Source organism: Suricata suricatta, chromosome 10, assembly GCF_006229205.1.
Source record: "Suricata suricatta isolate VVHF042 chromosome 10, meerkat_22Aug2017_6uvM2_HiC, whole genome shotgun sequence".
NCBI lineage: Eukaryota > Metazoa > Chordata > Mammalia > Carnivora > Herpestidae > Suricata > Suricata suricatta.
The window spans coordinates 97,745,961-97,765,956 of NC_043709.1; the positions used below are offsets into that span (position 1 = coordinate 97,745,961).

The following is a 19,996-nucleotide window of genomic DNA, read 5'->3' on the forward strand; positions in this document are numbered from 1 at the left end:
TTAAGAGGCGACGCCGGAGCCGGAGCCATTTTCCCCCCTTCGGCCGCGGCGAGGAGGAGCCGGAGCGGGAGTGACACCGGGCCGGACTCTGCGCGACCTGCGGCGGCTGCGGGGTGAGGAGAGCTCGGGGTTCCCAAAGAGACGCCCCTCTCAGCCTGACCAGCCCCCAGGCTCTTCCCTCCACCCACCCCTTCCTCAGAAGTCCTGGACTCGCGGACCGCCCCCTGCTCGGAGGAGCCGACCCTTCCTTTTCCTTGCCTGCAGGGCGCCCTGCCCCCCATCCCCCGCCCTAAGCCGGCCGGAGTCTTGCTCCCCCCGACTCCCACCTCGGGCTTAGTCTCCCACAATGCCCGGCGCCCGCCCCCTCGCCCTTTGCTCACTTGCCCCCCGGGACACGTGGCCCGGCCCCCTGCCCGGTGGGCGCTCCCTGGGCCCCCTCGTCCCTGCCTCCAGCGCCCTGGAGCCCTGAGCCTCCACGCCCCCTCGGCCCCGCGGCTCCTCCGGAGAACCTGAGTTGTCCCAGAGGACAGCCTTTGGAGAGCTGCCCTGTCTGGGGACTGGCCCCTCCCCAGGCGCAGGGAGGCGCCCCCCCACCCCCAAGTGACCTTGTGTCCCCGAGCGCCTCGCTGCCTGCCGCCTGCCCCGGCCCCCCCGCGCCGCGGCCACTCGGACACCCCCTCCCCCTGTCACACCCTGCTCGGTCCAGCCCAGTTTCTCCCCTCCCCACGCCTGCACCAGCCGGCCCTCGGGGGCGTCGCTCCCGCTCATCTGGGGGGCTCCAGTTGGGGAGCCGGCTTCCGGGCTGCCCTCGAGGAGTGTGGAACTAAGTTCAGCCTGAGTGGTTCGGGTGCCCTGCTAGGGTGGCTGGGGTGGGGGGGCCGCTGGTGGTGGTGGTGGGCGGAAAGAGCGGGTGGGTGTGGGGGAGGGGGACAGTGCGCGTCACTGACTGTTCTCTCTTTCTTCCCCCCCCCCTCCCCCGCACAGTGACTCGGGCCAGTGTAGAGGGCCCCAGGCCGCAGGCAGGAGCAGCTGGGCCAATTCCCTGGCCGGGAGCGGAAGGGGATGGCGTCGGGCCTGGGCTCCCCGTCCCCCTGCTCGGCGGGCAGCGAGGAGGAGGATATGGATGCACTTTTGAACAACAGCCTGCCCCCACCCCACCCAGGTAACATGTTCCCCAAGGGCCCAGGGCAGGAAGGAGGCATTTGGGCCCACCCTAGCGACTCCGGTGAGGCAGGGTTGAGTTTCTCTCTCTCTCTCTGTGTAGAGTCTGAGGTGGAGGGCATCCGAAGGGAGTGGTTCCCTTCTGCGGAGCTCTTGTGGGAGGGGGTGGAAGCCATGTGCCTCCTGGGCTCTGGGACCGAGATGCAACCTTGCTGCACTGTGTGTCTTCAGGAATGCTATGCAGGTCCCGGTTGAGGGAGCTTTCTAGGCTGGCAGACCTTACCTGGTGTGGATCCTCGGAGAAATGCAGGTGGCTGGGACCGCGGGAGGCGGGGTGGGGGTGGGTGGTGAGGACTGCTTATTGGAGACTAGCCGGGCATCTGTGTTAGCAGGATCTTGTGGTTGCTGCTGTGGAAAGGAGAGAGGGAGTGCTGGTTACTCTCTATCTGATTATTTTTAGCTTCTGATCAGTTACCGGTTTTCTGTGCTGTCTCAAGTGTGTGAAGTTTGAATTGCGCTCCTCAACTGGGATGTAGAGCGCTTTTAGCCTGCAGATTGCTGGAATGTTTCTAGTGGGGAAATGATGGGGGCTAGGGGTAGGACGTCACAGCCTGAAGGTTATACTAGGGAGCACCCTCTTCTTCTCGCAAGTGGAAATAATCCAGGCCTTTTTCCTAGAGGCTTCTGCCTCTGTGCAACTAGCCTGGGGTTTGGGCTGGTGGCCTGAAGTGTTTGTGTAGGTGTGTTGGGGGTTGTTCTGTCTGTGTTTGGGGGTGGCTCCTTGGACTGGCCAAACTCGTATGGCTATAACCGTCCTGCCTGATTGGAGTAGCTCTTGGTGTGTTCTCAAATGGTGATTGATGTCATACATCTAAGTGGATGCCTCTCTCGCCCGTCTTTCCTTTCTCAGAGCCCTTAGCTAGTCACCTATTTGTTTCGTTGACCTTTTTTTCCAGCTTTTTTTTTTAACATGCTGTTTCTTTGTTCTTTGCTTATATTTATTTATTTTTAATTCTGGAGCCTGCTGGTCCTGTTTTTGTTTACCATCAAACATTTTTCACTTCTGCCGCCTTTCTTCTTAGCTCCAGCAGCAAGTTGAGGTGGTTTGGGAAAGAGGTTTCTACATTTAGCATTTTCTAAGTAGAAGGTCTTCATTTCAAACTGAGGGCTCTTTGGAGAGAGGCAGTCGTGTTACTTAGTTTTTACCTGTTGGGATGAGAAACTTAGGCTTGAGTCTCATCACAGTGTATGGCAAGGTGGCACATTTCTGTACTGTTGTCCAAGGTGGGGGTGGGGTGGTGGTATTGGTAACCTGATAGGATCCTTTCTGTGAGGGGGGAGAGGAGTGGACTAGTGTTATCTAGCCAATATTGGTCCCGCATCTTGGTTTCCCATTGGACCCTTGGTCTGGGGCTGCCCCCCCATGTTGATTGGGAGCTGTGCAGGCTTCCAGGGTGAACTCTGCCCCAAGCTGTAGCATGACCCAGTTTTTCCACTTGCCACACCCCATTCCTGCCCCTTTCCCAAATCTTCTTTTATGTCTCCGCCACTTTGCCGCTTGTCATGTCAGCACATTATCTGCCTGAGAAGTTTGGAGGTCTTATGTGGATAGGTGTCTCCTTCTCTTGCATGGGTTTGTCCTTGTACCCAGCTCCAGCTTTTATGGAGGTGAGGAAGATGAGGAACTGAGAGATGTAACTGATTAGTGGGGGGGGGGGCCACGGGTGACGTGGAGTTTGCTGGGGAGAAGCCTTAAGAAAATGGTTCTTTCTGGTGAGATCCAGGCTGGTGTTCCATTCCCAAGGGAATGGGAGGGGCTTTCTTGTGCCTGGCCTGATCCTGGGCTGAGTGGGGGGAGGCTGATCGTGCTTTGTCAAGCTTAATGTCTCATGTTCCCTAGTATCTGCCTTGCTCAAGAAGGGCGGAGCCAGAAGCATATTAGGGCTAGATCTGGGGGTCAGGAGCGAAGAGCATGTGTAGGATTGAAGGAAGCATATTGTTGTCCACCACTGTCCAGGTGCTGCTCCTTTTTTCTCGGTGCACACATCGCACCCATATGTTGGATAGGGGGCTACTTCTAATCCCTGAGAGGTGGTTTACAATCTATTGCTTGGATTCTTGGGTAAGGTAGGTGGTGAGGAGGAAACTGAGTTTCAGAGACTTCTGGTGAGTTCCCATTCCTCAAGGTAAATCTTTTGGATACCAAAAATGTGAGGTTTTAGGTTCTGACCACAGTTCTAGTGAGCCTTTGTTAAATCTTAGTTGTGATGATTGAAAAAAATTATTACGATTGAGGGAATAATCTCGTTCCTCTTGTAGTATTCCCTTCATGTCTGTCTTGGGTTTCCTTGTCTAGGACATTAGAGTGGCCTCTTGAGAACTATGTCATCCCAGAATAGGTGTTAGGAGAAGTGGCATGTGGACCTGGGGCCAGGTGGTAATTTGGGAAGTCTTTGTGAGGGTAGTGTCTCCGGCTACCTCTTTCAACCCCACCCCCCTCCCTTGCTACTTCCTGTCTGTCCTATGTTGGCAGCTGGGTGCCCTGGGCTGGCTTCTGCGGTCAGGAGCCATTTTCCCTCTCCTCAGTGGGTGAGGCACTCCCTCCTTCTCTCCACTCCCTTCTCCACTCTCCCCCTCCCTGGGAGGGGGTGGGTTAGGAAGAAGGAGAGAGAGGAGGGAGGAGGGAGCTGGTGTGAATGTGTGTTAGTTACAAAGGAAGCTACCTCCTGGCCTTCTCCCCCTCTGTACCCCTTCCCACCTAGCCCTGCCCAGGAGTCTCTCAGTATTACCCCAGGCTTTGTGTATGCTCCCAGCCAGGGGAAGAGGTGGAGCCAGATGGGAGGAGGATGGGGGGAGTGTGTGTGTGGAGGAGATGGTGACAGCTGGGCTGGTTTGGGCCCCTGGGGAGAAGAGGCTACTGACCCAGGAGAAGCTGGGAAGAACAGTGGAGCTGGAGATGGGGAAAGGAAATTATGTGTGAGAGTGGTGTGCTACTGGACTGGCAACTGAGCCTGGGGCTTGGGGGGGTTCTGGTGGTTTTGAGCAGTGATGACCCAAAGTGGGTAGTGAAGGGTGTGGTTTATGGGACCCTTGCACTGATACCATTTTGGGAATGTGGGGAAAGTGTATTCTTTCGTTTTTGGCCTTCCGGGTAGGATCTTTCATTCTCACTCCCTGGTTTATAGAATACTTGGTGGCCAGTTAAAGGAGAACTAGACCTCCTTCTCTTATTTGGTTAATTCTCAGCAGCTTGATTTGGCTGCACTGGTGAACATATAGAGGACTCCTGTTAGAGATGAGGGAAAGGAGGCAGGGGTCTGGACAGCTGCCCGAGGTGGGCCCACTCTGGCCTGGCAGGCCTATTTCGGGCATATACAGCTCTCTCTTTGTCTGTTTTTGTCCTGAGTATCAGCTTCCTTCTGTGGAGAGTACAGCAGTTCTCTTCAGTGGAATCTGGGACAAGAGGTGGGGGAATAAAGTCTAAAGCCTCTGGATTAGGCTCTAACCTTTTGCTATTGATCTTTTTTCTACCTACCTTTTTCTGCCAACAATGTGTAGAAAATGAAGAGGACCCAGAAGAGGATTTGTCAGAAGCAGAGACTCCAAAGCTCAAGAAGAAGAAAAAGCCTAAGAAACCTCGGGACCCTAAAATCCCTAAGAGCAAGCGCCAAAAAAAGGAGGTGAGTGGGTGACTGGATGTTTTGGGGAATAGGAGGAAGAAGGGAGGAACTCTGAAAGGTTGAGAGGCTGGGGGGGTGGGGGGCAGGTGTCATTTGTTTCTTCTTCTGGAGTGGTGGGCTGGGTCCTGGGGATGAGCCTCAGGGCTGTCCTGAGGTCAGCATGTGTGTAGCATGTGCGTGCCTGTCTCCCTCTCCCTCCCTCTCCCCCTTCCCTGCTCCAGCGTATGCTCTTGTGCCGGCAGCTGGGGGACAGCTCTGGGGAGGGGCCGGAGTTTGTGGAGGAGGAGGAAGAGGTGGCTCTGCGCTCAGACAGTGAGGGCAGCGATTATACCCCTGGCAAGAAGAAGAAGAAGAAGCTAGGACCTAAGAAAGAAAAGAAGAGCAAATCCAAGCGAAAAGAAGAGGAGGAGGAGGAGGATGACGACGATGATTCAAAGGTACCTGAATCTGTCCTCTTCCCTGTGCTTGCTGTCAACGTCTATCTTTTGTCGCCCAGATACTGCACTGCCCCTTAGAATGTTTTCTCTCCCTGTTTGTGATGATTTTCTCTCAGATCTTCTCTCCTGGTCTTGCAGTCTTTTGTTTCAACTTCAATTCCTTGAGCAGGTGTGGGCACTAGATGCCAGGTCTTTGACTTTGCTCTCTCTGCAGGAGCCTAAGTCATCTGCTCAGCTCCTGGAAGACTGGGGCATGGAAGACATTGACCATGTGTTCTCAGAGGAGGATTATCGCACCCTCACCAACTACAAGGCCTTCAGCCAGTTTGTCCGGTAAACAAGAGGGCCTGGGGGTTGGGGGAGGAGAGTGCTTTTGTAATCTCTTCTCTCTTCTCTCTCTCTCTTATTCTTAAACTTTTCCCTCTTTGCTGTTCTTGTGCATCTCTCCACCAGACCCCTCATTGCTGCCAAAAACCCCAAGATTGCGGTCTCCAAGATGATGATGGTTTTGGGTGCAAAGTGGCGTGAGTTCAGCACCAACAACCCCTTCAAAGGCAGTTCTGGGGCCTCAGTGGCGGCGGCGGCGGCGGCGGCGGTGGCTGTGGTGGAGAGCATGGTGACGGCCACAGAAGTTGCACCACCTCCTCCCCCTGTGGAGGTGCCTATCCGAAAGGCCAAGACCAAGGAGGGCAAAGGTGAAATGGGACCCAATGGGACTGATGTGGGCTTGGGATATTGAAGACCAAGAAAGCATGACAAAACAAAAGCTGTTTTGTCAGCCTAAAGAGAAAAGTGGGAGAAATGAATCTTCGATTTAGGAGGGAAATTTGGGAAGCTGGACACAGGGAAATCAACTTAGGTGGAGAACACTTTAATATCTTTCCCACTTTCTGCCCTTTGTTGTACACTTGGATTATACGATCTTACTTGGAGCTCTTCTGGTTTTAGGTCCCAATGCTCGGAGGAAGCCCAAGGGCAGCCCTCGTGTACCTGATGCCAAGAAGCCTAAACCCAAGAAAGTAGCTCCCCTGAAAATCAAGCTGGGAGGTTTTGGTTCTAAGCGTAAGAGATCCTCGGTGAGAGCCCAGGCCATCCCGTCGGGGAGGGTGCTGTATCTATTAGGATGTTACCCGCGTTGGGGTCTAGTCTTCACTGTGGGCATGTAAGAATGGGGAGAGTTGGCCCCAGAACAAGGGGACTAGGCTCCTTATATGCGAGTACTAGCACCCCTAGTAAAAGAGTAATCCCTTCTCTAGCACTCTCCTTCCCCTTGGTTTCAATCTCTAACCTCCTTTTTTATTCTGACAGAGTGAGGATGATGACTTAGATGTGGAGTCTGACTTCGATGATGCCAGTATCAATAGCTATTCTGTTTCTGATGGTTCCACCAGCCGCAGTAGCCGCAGCCGCAAGAAACTCCGAACCAGTAAAAAGAAGAAGAAAGGTGTGTTTCTTTTTTGTATTTGTGTGTGATGGGATGGGATGGGGGGTGACTGGGGAAGAATCTCCCTAAGGAGATGGGAGTTGGTTTATTTTATAGGGGGTGGGGGGAGGTAGTTTTTTTCTAATAACTGGGCTTTCCCTCTTCCTTGCCCAGGCGAGGAGGAGGTGACTGCTGTGGATGGTTATGAGACAGACCACCAGGACTATTGCGAGGTGTGCCAGCAAGGCGGTGAGATCATCCTGTGTGATACCTGTCCCCGAGCTTACCACATGGTCTGCCTGGATCCGGATATGGAGAAGGCTCCTGAGGGCAAGTGGAGCTGCCCACACTGTGTGAGTACCTGGCCATTGTGGCTTTTTGGAACCCTCAAGAGGAAGGGTGGGGTGATAAAGGTCTTTTGGGCTTGGGTGGTGGTTCTGGCGTGGACTTTGGGAAACATTAAAAAAAAAATGAGTGTGGTTTAGACTCGGGTGAGTGGGTGGGTGGGGGTGGTAATAATCTGACTCTGGACTTTTACTGCAGGAGAAGGAAGGCATCCAGTGGGAGGCTAAAGAGGACAATTCGGAGGGTGAGGAGATCCTGGAAGAGGTTGGAGGAGACCCTGAAGAGGAGGATGACCACCATATGGAATTCTGTCGTGTCTGTAAAGATGGTGGGGAGCTGCTTTGCTGTGACACTTGTCCTTCATCCTACCACATCCACTGCCTGAACCCCCCACTTCCAGAGATCCCTAACGGCGAATGGCTCTGTCCCCGTTGTACCGTGAGTTACTGGCCCCAGCCAGGGTGGGAGGTATGGGTAGCATAGTCTAGCAGCAGCGTTTACTGCTTCTATATGTAGGTGTCAGGAGGCTGAGGTTCAGGAGAGGTCATTGGAAACTCTATCTTTTAGCTCTGAGATGGGTATTTTCCTTTCTCACGGAATCTGGGGATACTTTTGTCTGGGAAAATGTAGGACTGACTTTGAACAGAGGGGCTGATGCTTTGCCAGCTCTCTTAGGGGGGATAGAGCAGTGCTCTTCCAGCCTTAGAGCGTCCATTAGGTCTTGGTAGTTTAGAATGGTTTAATAGGGTCACTTAATTGCTTTTCATTTGCTTGATAGAGGAGTTCTAGGCTCTGGATCTGTGAGTTTTCTATGCTTTCTTTGTTCTGAGTTACTGTTAAAGTCTACCTACTGGCCTTGTTAAACATATAGGAGTGATAGTATCACTCAAATCCTGGATGAAGTCCAGAAGTAGAGAGAGGGAGTTTTGTTATTCTTCACCAGGATGGTTGTTCTTATAAAGAGATGTATCATTTTAGTAATTCTTTGGTAATGTTGAGGCTGTGAACTGTATCATTTCCTCCCCTTGGTAATGATTTGGTGTTGAATCATCTTTTTCTCTTAGTGTCCGGCTCTTAAGGGCAAAGTTCAGAAGATTCTGATCTGGAAGTGGGGTCAGCCACCATCTCCCACACCAGTGCCTCGGCCTCCAGATGCTGATCCCAATACTCCCTCCCCTAAGCCCCTGGAGGGGCGGCCAGAGCGGCAGTTCTTTGTGAAATGGCAAGGCATGTCTTACTGGCACTGCTCCTGGGTGTCTGAACTGCAGGTAAACCTGGGATAGGCTAGGGATCTGGAGGCCACAGTGGAGAGGGTCACAAAAAACAGCCTTGTGGATGGAAGGAGCGAATGCCACTCCTCAGTGACTGATAACCTCTTTCTGCTTCCAGTTGGAGCTGCACTGTCAAGTGATGTTCCGAAACTACCAGCGGAAGAATGATATGGATGAACCACCGTCTGGGGACTTTGGTGGTGATGAGGAGAAGAGCCGAAAGCGCAAGAACAAAGACCCTAAATTTGCAGAGATGGAGGAGCGCTTCTATCGCTATGGGATAAAACCTGAGTGGATGATGATCCACCGAATTCTCAACCACAGGTACCAGTGGAGCTGGGCCAGATGGTGGCGGTCTTGGGTGTGCTGGAGGTAGGCGGCATATCTATCCACTGGGAGACTGCTGCCAAAGGGATTGAAAAGACGGATGTTACCAGTAACCTAAACTTGGAAGATATGTATGCTGCATACATTATTATTAACTGACTGAATCCTGGCATTTGAACAATAGAAGATTATAGATTAGATGTAATTTTAGGTCCAGAGACTGGTACGGTAGAGACTCCATATGGGTGGCATCTGACTTTTTTAGAAGTCTATTTGGAACATACATTACTGGCAGGATTTGAAAGTGAGGCTTACTGAGGAGGAGAGGAGCATGGCCTTCTGGCTCTGAGGATTTTTTTCTCTGACCTTGCAGTGTGGATAAGAAGGGGCATGTCCACTACTTGATCAAGTGGCGGGACCTGCCCTATGATCAGGCATCCTGGGAGAGTGAGGATGTGGAGATACAGGACTACGACCTGTTCAAGCAAAGCTATTGGAACCACAGGTGGGTGACTTTTTTGAGGTGTGGAGTTAATTCTTACTGAGAAGGACCCTCAGCAGCTTTGTGTTGTCTGTCTTTAGGGAGTTAATGAGGGGTGAGGAAGGACGACCAGGCAAGAAGCTCAAGAAAGTGAAGCTGAGGAAGTTGGAGAGGCCTCCTGAAACTCCAACAGTTGATGTGAGTTGGGGCAGAAGAGGGAGGGCACAATTTGTTGGGTTGGACGACGTATCTTGTGTGCTCCAGCCCATCGATGGCACTCATAGTAATGCTCTGCCGGTTGGAACTTCAGAGCTCGAATGCTTCCCCGCTTCTCCACATCTTGGTGTACCAGGGGAATACTAGGATCATTTTCTCTTTGCAACACCAGAAAAAGAAAAACATAGGATGTGTGTTTTTTATTACTGAGAAAGTGTTTAGAAACTTGTGTTGGAACCTGGGTCTTCTGACCCTTAATCCAGGGCTCAGTTCCTTTGGGTTTTATTTGTATAATATAATGTGAAGACTGTTAAGATAAAATAAAAAAAGATGAGTTTAGGGGGAACGTACTGTTACCTGGTGGATCTTGCATAGCAGAATTATTATATTGTCAGGGAGGCAATGATCTTTCTTTCGTGAGATTATAAGACCAAGACCTCTGACTGCCTGATAGGTTAGGTGCCTTGCTTCCTGGAGGATACCAAGTGAAACACAAAATTACAATAGCCATTAAGAATCTTTTTCCCCTACAATTCTTTTTTTTTTTTTAATGTTTGTTTATTTTGAGAGGAGGGCAGAGGGAAGAGCAGAGAGAGGGGGAGACAGAGGATCCAAAGCGGGCTCTGTGCTGATAGCAGAACGCCTGATATGGGGTTTGAGCTTACAAACTGAGATCATGACCTGAGCCGAAGTCGGATGCTCAACTCACTCAGCCACTCAGGTGCCCCTCCCTACGATTTCTCTGTGGCACTTGAAGATCTGGTGAGGATGTGTGAAGAGAGGAAGCAGCTGTTATCTTATGGACAGGAGGGAGTTCCTGGCTGGCTCTTCACTTCTTCATTTTATCCTTCAGCCAACGGTGAAGTATGAGCGGCAGCCAGAGTACCTGGATGCTACAGGTGGAACTCTGCACCCCTATCAGATGGAAGGCTTAAACTGGTTGCGTTTCTCCTGGGCTCAGGGCACTGACACCATCTTGGCTGATGAGATGGGCCTTGGGAAGACTGTCCAAACAGCAGTCTTCCTCTATTCTCTCTACAAGGAGGTAGGAAAGTTGGGGCTGTGAGGTTTTTTTATGTGGGTATTTTGTGTTCCTGGTCTTTTCACACTCTGAGGGGAGAGAAAAAAGGAAGAAAAAAATTGGTCACAGACCTTGAAGAACATTGTGGAATGACACTAAGATAGACATGTCTTTTTTATTTTAATTTTTTAAAGTTTGTTTCTTTGAGAGAGAGAGAGAGAGACAGCATACGTTGGTGAGGGACAGAGAGGAAGAGAGAGCAAATCTCAAGTAGGTGTCATGCTGTCAGCTCAGAGTCCAATGTTAGGCTTGAATTTATGAAATTGAGGCTGTGGCCTGAGCTGAAACCAAGAGTCAGATACTTAACCTACTGAGCCACCCAGGTGCTCTAAGATAGACACGTGTACACAGAGGCAGATTGAGTGGATGGAACCTTGGGTAGAATCAGTGGTAGATGTGTAGAGCCTCAGTCCTGGAGGGAAAATACCTGTTGAGATAAGCAGAGTGATGGGTGGAATTATCATGGAAAGACTTCCAGGAAGGAGTCTGGGTTTTAAATTCTCTGTAAAGGTGAGTGTGGCTTTGCAGGAAGAAATAGCAGGGCATTTCCATATGTAGAGAGAGGTGAGGGCAGGGGCAGCAGCGCACACGCCAACCCTCAGCTGGTCCTAAGGTAGAGCTGGATGCTGGGCCAGCATTGTGTTGGGGCCTTCAGTCCTTATTCTGCCACTTCTCTTCTTTCTCCAAGGGTCATTCCAAAGGCCCCTTCCTAGTGAGTGCCCCACTTTCTACCATCATCAACTGGGAGCGGGAGTTTGAAATGTGGGCTCCAGATATGTATGTGGTGACGTATGTGGGGGACAAAGACAGCCGTGCCATCATCCGAGAGAATGAGTTCTCCTTTGAAGACAATGCCATTCGTGGTGGCAAGAAAGCCTCTCGCATGAAGGTATCTCATGGGGAGGGAGACCACCCTAGAGAGTTGTTACTGTGGGCTTGGTCTGCTTAGAGTGGGGGGAGGCAGAAGGGTACCAGCTGGGAGGAGGGAAAGCCTCTTGGGTTTGCCTGCACTAGAGGAACTGAACACTAGTGACCGAGTTGCCTCCTTATGCAGAAAGAGGCATCTGTTAAATTCCATGTGTTGCTGACATCTTATGAGTTGATTACCATTGACATGGCCATCTTGGGTTCCATTGATTGGGCGTGTCTCATTGTGGATGAAGCGCATCGACTCAAGAACAATCAGTCAAAGGTGAGAGGGAAGGGAGGAAGGTCATGGGTCCTGTTTTATTAGTTTTTTAGTGCCACCTACTCATTAAGGGAGACTTAGGAGGGGAGGAACGGGTCAAATGGTTTCTGCATTCCTTCCTCACTGATACTCCCTGGTGGCCAGACCTTAAAAGGGAGATGGAAATGGAGGGGAGGTGGCAGCTTAACCACTGGGCAGCAAAATGGCTCAGTTTTGCAGAGGTATACTGGAGCCCTCTTTTCATTGAATTTTATCTTCTCCATCTGCTTCTCCAGTTCTTCCGGGTCTTAAATGGTTACTCGCTCCAACACAAGCTGTTGCTGACTGGGACTCCATTACAAAACAATCTAGAAGAGTTGTTTCATCTGCTCAACTTTCTCACCCCAGAGAGGTTCCAGTAAGTGTGTGTTTATCTGTAATCAGCTGATAATTCTGCTTCTAATTCTTCTGTTGCCCATTTCCTATATGACTTTCTTTTCTTTTTCTGAAGCAATTTGGAAGGCTTCTTGGAAGAGTTTGCAGACATTGCCAAGGAGGACCAGATTAAAAAACTGCACGATATGCTGGGCCCTCACATGTTGCGGCGGCTCAAAGCTGATGTGTTCAAAAATATGCCATCCAAGACTGAACTGATTGTGCGTGTGGAGCTGAGCCCTATGCAGAAGTGAGTCAGAAGGGACAGAAGCGCTGACTCCGTTTTGTAGTGAGACATCTACTATTCTGCAGAGCGTTTCTTATTCCTCCTTGTATTCTGCCTCAAGGCACCTGTGACAGGAGCAAGCAAAGTTCTACAGAAGCCTGATAGTTTCTAGGCACAGGTCTTATCTAGTTAAATAACTTATTTAACGGTGATGGTGTTTGTGCTGTTGGTGCTTGTTAGGTTTGCTTCGTCCTGAAGTGAGATGTGTTGCAAGAAGATCTCAGAACTTGGGGCTATCTTAGGAGTTGTATAAAGGTTGTGAGTCCTATGAACGCTCTTGAATCTGACTTACCTTACTGTGTTGCCCGTGTAGGAAATACTACAAGTACATCCTCACTCGAAATTTTGAAGCCCTCAATGCTCGAGGGGGTGGCAACCAGGTCTCTCTGTTGAATGTGGTGATGGATCTTAAGAAGTGCTGCAACCATCCGTATCTTTTCCCTGTGGCTGCAATGGTATGTTGTGCCTCCTCTCCTCCTTCACTTGGTTGCACTTGCTTCATTTTGTTCAACGTTCTTTTTTTTTTTTTTTTTGGCTTCTTTCCTCAGGAAGCCCCTAAAATGCCTAATGGCATGTACGATGGCAGTGCCCTAATCCGAGCATCTGGGAAATTATTGCTGCTACAGAAGATGCTTAAGAACCTTAAGGAGGGTGGGCACCGTGTACTCATCTTCTCTCAGGTATTGTGCGGGCTGAGCTGGGAGCTTTGGGAGGAAGCAGTAGACAACCCTCAGCGACATGAGGAAAGCAATTACTATCTGACTCCCCTTTAATTAAACTGTGCTTTTCAGATGACCAAGATGCTGGACCTGTTGGAGGATTTCTTGGAACATGAAGGTTATAAGTATGAACGTATTGATGGTGGGATAACTGGGAACATGCGGCAAGAAGCCATCGACCGCTTCAATGGTAAGAGGGAAAGAGTGCCTTCAATCCAGGAATTCTCATGGACTCATGTCTTTGCATGGATCCCTTATTCTTGTGTATCTGCTTTTCTGTGTGGTTCTTTTTGAGTTTTTGTTAATTAATATGGAAGATGGAGCTTTTTAAAAATTTTTTTTAATTAAAAAAAATTTATTATTGAGACAGAGAAATAGAGCATGAGTGGGGGAGGGGTAGAGAGCGAGGGAAACTCAGAATCTGATGACAGGCTCCAGGCTCTGAGCTGTCAGAACAGATGCAGGGCTCGAACCCACAAACCGTGAGATCTTGACCTGAGCCGAGGTCGGACACTTAACCAAGTGAGCCACCCAGGCACCCCAAGATAAGGCTTTTGAATGCTGTGATTGGAAGAATGTATTGAACTATTCCTAGGAGATTTTTTTTTTTGTGAGTCTTTGTTTTTTCTGCTGGAAGAAGAGCATTTCATTTAACCCTCTTCACTGTATCTGTTGGCCCATTGAGGGAGCAGGACTTACTGAAGCTCAGTTAGGAATTTTGTGGCAGACTTGACTCTGTAGCCACCCCCCTACTTTTTATTTTGTTTGTTTGTTTTTAAGTTTGTTTATTTTAGTAATCTCTACACCCACCATGGGGCTTGAACTCATGACCCCGAGATCAAGAGTTACATGGTCTTTCTGACTGAGCCAGCCAGGCACTGCCTCATTTTTTATTTTAAAATAATGACGGACTTAAAAGTTGGGAAAAAATAATACAGAGTTAATGTGTACCCTTCATTCAACTTCTCTTAATGGTAACAACTTAAATAACTACGGTACAGCTGTCAAAAGCAGGAAATTATGAGTGATGTCATACTATTAACTATGCTGTAGACCTTATTTAGTGTCACCAGTTTTCCTCCTAATGTCCTTTTCATGTTTCAGGATCCAAAACGAAATCCCACATTGCATTTGGTTGTTGTGTCTTTTTCTGTCTGAGATGGGTCTTCATTCTTTCCTTTGTTGTCATGCTGTTGATACTTTAAAACAATTTTTAAAAGAAAGTTTATTTTTGAGAGACAGCTTGAGTGGGGGAGGGGCACAGAGAGAGGGAGACACAGAATCCGAAGCAGGCTCCAGGCTCTGAGCTGTCAGCACAGGGTCTGACATGAGGCTCAAACTCACAAACCATGAGATCATGACCTGAGCCGAAGTCAGACGCTTAACTGATTGAGCCACCCAAGTGCCCCCGCTGTTGATACTTTTGATGATCACTGGTTATTTATTTTGTAGAGTGTCTATATGAGTTTGGGTGTCTGATGTTTTCTCATGGGTAGATTGAGGTTTTTAGACTTTTTGGACAAGAATACCATATAAGCAATGCTATGTTCTTTTTTTTCCTCCATTTTTAAATTTTTATTTATTTATTTATTTTTATTTATTTATTTTTTATTTATTTTTGAGAGACAGAGAGAGACAGCTGGAGCAGGGGAGGGTCAGAGAGAGAGGGAGACACAGAATCCAAAACAGGCTCCAGGCTCTGAGCTAGCTGTCAGCACAGAGCCCGACGCGGGGCCCGAACCCACGAACCGTGAGATCTGACCTGAGCCGAAGGCGGACGCCCAACCGACTGAGCCACCCAGACGCCCCACCTCCATTTTTTTAAAGAATTTTTTTTTTAATGTTCATTTATTTTGAGAGAGAGAATGTGTATGTGCGCTGTACACATGTGTGGAGGGGAGGCGCGGAGAGAGAGGAGAGAGAATCTCAAGCAGACTCTGTGCTGCCAGTGCACAGTCTGATGCAGGGCTCGATCTCACGGACTATGAGATCATGACCTGAGCTAAAATCAAGAGTTGGACGCTTAACTGACTGAGCCACTCTGGTGTCTCTTTGTGTTTTTAAAATTTATTTATTTTGAGAGAGAGAAGAGAGGGATACATGAGTGGGGGAGGGGCAAAGGGAGAGGGGGATAGAGGATCCCAAGCAGGCTCTGCACCATCAGTGCAGAGTTGGATGTGAGGCTTGAACTATGAACCATGAGATCATGACCTGAGCTGAAACCAAGTGTTGGATGCTTAACTGTTGGAGCCACCCAGGTGTGCCACAATTCTGTGTTCCTTTCTGTGTATCATGTTAGGGGGAGGACATGATGTTGATAATGTCTCCTTACTAGTAATGTTAACCTTGATCCTTCAGTTCTGGTGATCTCTGCTTAGTTTCTCCTCTGTTGTTACTCTTTTTTTACGTTTTAATTGATAAATATCTTTTTTTTAAGTTGAAGTATATTTGACACAGTGTTACATTAGTATCAGGTGTGCAATGTAGTGATTGGAGAACTATAAAAGTTATACTCTGCTTACCACAGGTGTAGCTACTATCTGTCATCATACAACACTATGACAGTATCACTGCCCATATTCATTATGCTCTGCCTTTCACCCCCGTGATTTATCTGTTACATAACTGGATGAGGGAGGTATTTGAGACCGTGGTCATACACTGTTTCTCCTTAAACTTTTACATCAATTTCAGTATTCATCAGTGGACCTTACAATGATACTGCAGTGGTGTTCACTTGATGCTTTGTATTTCTGATATTCTTTCTACATTCATTAATTGAAAATCAGAAGACACTTTTTTTTGTTTTCAGAATTTTTAATTATTTTTAAGTAATCTCTACACCCAACTTGGGGCTCGAACTCCCAATCCTGAGATCAAGAGTCACATGCTCTGTTGACTAAGCAAGCCAGGTACACTTCAGGAGACACTACTAATTGTTTTGGTTCCTTCCTTAGCACCGGGTGCTCAACAGTTCTGCTTCTTGCTTTCTACTCGAGCTGGGGGCCTTGGAATCAATCTGGCCACTGCTGACACAGTTATTATCTATGACTCTGACTGGAACCCCCATAATGACATCCAGGTGAGCAGAGGTAGCAACCTTTGTGTATAGTAACTTACTGCTAATGCAGTGTTCTCTGTGGGGCCTCCACCATCTGGATTTAGTTGTTTCGGGGGAAAACAATAGATTCTTTTTGTGTCTTTTACTTATTGTGAGCCAGAGAGTTTGGGTTAGCCGAGGTCTTATTTGGGGTAACATTGAAAGAAGTTGGGGTCTGGGGGAAGTTTGTGTGAAGGCAAGCGCAGAAGGAAGAAAATAGGATTACTTCAATTTCTGACTTTGCTTCATGCCCAACTTTAGGCTTTTAGTAGAGCTCACCGAATTGGACAGAATAAGAAGGTGATGATATATCGGTTTGTGACCCGTGCGTCAGTGGAGGAACGCATCACGCAGGTGGCAAAGAAGAAGATGATGCTGACGCATCTAGTGGTTCGGCCTGGGCTGGGCTCCAAGACTGGATCCATGTCCAAACAGGAGCTTGATGACATCCTCAAGTTTGGCACTGAGGAACTATTTAAGGATGAAGCCACAGATGGAGGTGAGCTAGTTAGGATCTTGTTTTGGTGTCGGGCTTGGCCTCTCTAAAGGGTATATTTGATACTTAGGGTCCTGAGACTTGGACCTAGGGTCCTATGGGACTTGCTTTTTCCACTGCAGCTACTGAATCTGACTTTGAGGGTATGGACCCCTGATTCTTTATAGGAGGAGACAACAAAGAGGGGGAAGATAGCAGTGTTATCCACTATGATGACAAGGCCATTGAGCGACTTCTGGACCGTAACCAGGATGAGACAGAAGACACAGAATTGCAGGGCATGAATGAATATTTGAGCTCATTCAAAGTGGCCCAGTACGTGGTGCGGGAAGAAGAGATGGGGGTGAGTATGAGTCCAAGGCAATGCTGTACTTGGTGACTGGTCTGGAATTTGTTACTGAGACCAGGATGGTATTTGAGATGAGAGGAAAACATCTGTAGGTAAATCAGTACATTGATGAATTGATACACTTCCTTGAAAGTAAATACTATCACATATGGGCAGTCACATTCTCATTTTTGCTGTGGCTGTCGGGAAATTCAGAGCCAAATTCCACACTCAAAACATGTATATATATTAGCTCTTCTTTATCAGAATCTCATTTTATTTTATGTATTTTATTAATCCTCCAAATCAACTTTTGATTGCTATCTCAAATCTCTTTGGAGAAAAGGAAGGAGATGAGATACATATCTGGGAAGCCTATTTCCCTGTACTTTTTCTTCTTTTTTTAAAATTATTTTTAATTTTGAGAGCAAGCGCTTGCTTATGCACGCATGTGCGAATGGTGGAGGGGCAAAGAAAGAGAAGGGGACAAAGGATCTAAAGCAGGCTCTGTGCTGACAGCAGAGATTCTGATGCCGGGCTCGAACTCAGGAACTGTGAGATCATGACCTGAGCTGAAGTTAGGTGCTTAACTGACTGAGCCACCCAGGCGCCCCTATTTCCCTGTACTTTTTATAGCATTAGAATTGTTTCCCCTTTTTCTTCTCTTCTCTTCCTTCTCTTTTTTCTTTTTTTTATCAAAAACAAAACAAAACAAAAAACCCTCGAAAACTGATAAATGTGTGGCTTCTTTAATAATTTCCCCCCCCCAAAAAACAAAATTTACTTTCTCTTCTGGTTCTCTTTAGGGCATTCAACTCAGAGTTCTTTGAATTGGCATAGCTTTCTGGCAATCTTTGCCATCTTTTCCCAGCCTTCCACCTCAGAACCATCCCCCTTATAGCTGTGTTTTTCTGATATATACCTGTTCTCTTTGTTTTCTTCTGGAGATGATGCTACTAGACTCCACTGTAACTGTGGCGGAGAAGTCTGACATAGGCGTATGGGCCATAGCGTTCAATCAAAACTGCCCTCCTGTAAGGTGCTCCATGTTTCCGTTAGGGCAGTGACTGCATGGAGGGGTGGCTGGCTGGGGCAGCTCATGCGGAGTGGTTGGGGTGGGAGGGTGATAACCTCTGCCGTTGATGACTCAGCTGTACAGATGGCCCTCTTATTAGCAGCTGTAGCCGCCATCTACCTTACAAGCGTTTTAAATTGTATTTTTTGAATAAATAGTAATTCACATTCAAAATTCCAAAGATACTAAGGTGTCTCTATCCCGTCTAGTTCCCTCCTTGGGGATAACTGAAGTTTTCAGTTTCTTATATATTTTCTTAAAGGTATTTTATTAGCATACAAATTAGATATGTCCATATTCATACATATGTATACATGCATGTGCCTATATGTACGTATATATACACGTACACATAAAAACACCTTTTTTTCACTTTTCATTTTAAACACAAAAGTAGTTTGTCATACGTGATGTTCTGTACCTTGATTTTTGTCCACTTAGTAAATCTTGGAGATTTAGTCCAAATCAATACATAAAGAGCTCCTCCTCCTAAAATTACTATTTTTTATTTTTATTTATTTATTTATTATTATTATTTTTTTTAATGTTTTATTTATTTTTTATACAGAAAGAGACAGAGCATGAGAGGGGGAGTGGCAGAGAGAAAAGGACACAGAACCAGAAGCAGGCTCTAGGCTCTGAGCTGTTAGTACAGAGCCTGACACAGGGCTCGAACCCACGAACGTGAGATCTGACCTGAGCTGAAGTTGGACGCTTAACCGACTGAGCCACCCAGGCGCCCCAAGATTATTTTTTTTTAAGTAATCTCGACACCTGATGTGGGGCTCAAACTTACAACCCTGAGTCGTCCTGTGCTGTACCAATTGTGTCAGTCAGGCTCTCCCCCCTGCCTTTTGGAAGTAACATAGTTTATTTTTTTTCTTTATTTAAATGTTTGTTTGATTTGAGAGAGTGTGAGCAAATAAGCAGGGAGGGGGCAAAGAGAGGGGGAGAGAGAGAGAATCCCAAGAAGGCTCCGATCTCTCAGCATCAGAGCCTGACATGGGGCTGGATCCCATGAACTGTAAGATTGTGAGCAGAGCTGAAATCAAGAATCAGGCACTTAATCCGCTGAGCCACTCAGGTGCCCCATGATTTATTAATTAAAAAAAAATTTTTTTTATGGTTTTTGTTTATTTTTGAGATACAGAGACAGTGCGAGCAAGGTAGGGTCAGAGAGAGTGGGAGACACAGAATATGAAGCAGTCTCCAGGCCCTAAGCTGTCAGCACAGAGCCCGATGTAGGGCTCAAACCCACGAACCACCATGATGAGATCATGACCTGAGCTGAAGCCGGACGCTTAACCGACTGAACCACCTAGGTGCCCTGTAATTTATTTTTTTTTAAGATTGAGGTAAAATTGACAGACAACATTAATGTTTAGTTTCAGGTGTACAACAAATTGATTTAATATTTACATATTTTGTGAAATCCTCACCATGATAAGTTTAGTTAACATCTGTTACCATGCATAGTTGTGCATTTTTTTCTTGTGATGAGAGAACTTTTAAGATTTATTCTCAGCAACTTTCAAATACACAATACAATGTTACTAACTGTAGTCACCATGCTGTGTGTTATATACCCAGAACTTGGTTATTTTATAACTGGAGGTTCATACCTTTTGACCATCTTCATCCATTTTGCCCAGTCCCCACCCCCAGGAATTGAGTCAGTTCCATAATGATGGACATTTAGGGTGCTTCTAATATTATGCTATTCGTAGTGGTTTAGTCGTAAGGGATTTGGAATCAGTTACTGGTCCTGAAGTGTCTGAAAAAATAGATTTTTCAGAGAAGCATAAACATTACTGGAGCATAAGAGAATATACATGTATAATATGTTTTTGCTTTTTGCACACAGTTGGCAAAGTTCTGTGAAATTATGAAGAACAGAAGAGCTTATGGTCCTTCTACCTTACCTCATGAAATTTTTTTGCAGTATTTCAGAAGCCCTTCTATTCTGC

At 47.6% G+C, this 19,996-nt stretch overlaps 1 protein-coding gene across 7 annotated transcripts in view; it reads left to right on the forward strand.

Annotated features, from left to right (window-relative positions):
- Nucleotides 1–19,996, forward strand: part of CHD4 (chromodomain helicase DNA binding protein 4) — a 31,060-nt gene continuing 11,064 nt past the window's right edge. For 2 of the 7 annotated variants that reach the window (XM_029953619.1, XM_029953620.1), the window contains exons 1-25: nucleotides 2–113; nucleotides 985–1,162; nucleotides 4,720–4,841; nucleotides 5,063–5,278; nucleotides 5,493–5,611; nucleotides 5,732–5,973; nucleotides 6,227–6,354; nucleotides 6,587–6,722; nucleotides 6,876–7,054; nucleotides 7,245–7,484; nucleotides 8,111–8,314; nucleotides 8,436–8,641; nucleotides 9,018–9,149; nucleotides 9,227–9,323; nucleotides 10,195–10,386; nucleotides 11,111–11,311; nucleotides 11,477–11,614; nucleotides 11,887–12,008; nucleotides 12,102–12,275; nucleotides 12,625–12,766; nucleotides 12,860–12,991; nucleotides 13,103–13,220; nucleotides 15,988–16,112; nucleotides 16,392–16,629; nucleotides 16,794–16,969. In XM_029953619.1, coding sequence (XP_029809479.1) covers nucleotides 1,063–1,162; nucleotides 4,720–4,841; nucleotides 5,063–5,278; nucleotides 5,493–5,611; nucleotides 5,732–5,973; nucleotides 6,227–6,354; nucleotides 6,587–6,722; nucleotides 6,876–7,054; nucleotides 7,245–7,484; nucleotides 8,111–8,314; nucleotides 8,436–8,641; nucleotides 9,018–9,149; nucleotides 9,227–9,323; nucleotides 10,195–10,386; nucleotides 11,111–11,311; nucleotides 11,477–11,614; nucleotides 11,887–12,008; nucleotides 12,102–12,275; nucleotides 12,625–12,766; nucleotides 12,860–12,991; nucleotides 13,103–13,220; nucleotides 15,988–16,112; nucleotides 16,392–16,629; nucleotides 16,794–16,969 — 3,879 coding nt within the window. In that variant the 5' untranslated portion in view covers nucleotides 2–113; nucleotides 985–1,062. Of the gene's footprint in view, nucleotides 114–984; nucleotides 1,163–4,719; nucleotides 4,842–5,062; nucleotides 5,279–5,492; nucleotides 5,612–5,731; nucleotides 5,974–6,226; nucleotides 6,355–6,586; nucleotides 6,723–6,875; nucleotides 7,055–7,244; nucleotides 7,485–8,110; nucleotides 8,315–8,435; nucleotides 8,642–9,017; nucleotides 9,150–9,226; nucleotides 9,324–10,194; nucleotides 10,387–11,110; nucleotides 11,312–11,476; nucleotides 11,615–11,886; nucleotides 12,009–12,101; nucleotides 12,276–12,624; nucleotides 12,767–12,859; nucleotides 12,992–13,102; nucleotides 13,221–15,987; nucleotides 16,113–16,391; nucleotides 16,630–16,793; nucleotides 16,970–19,996 lie in introns of all 7 variants that reach the window. The other 5 variants (XM_029953622.1, XM_029953625.1, XM_029953623.1 and 2 more) reach the window with 5 other exon arrangements.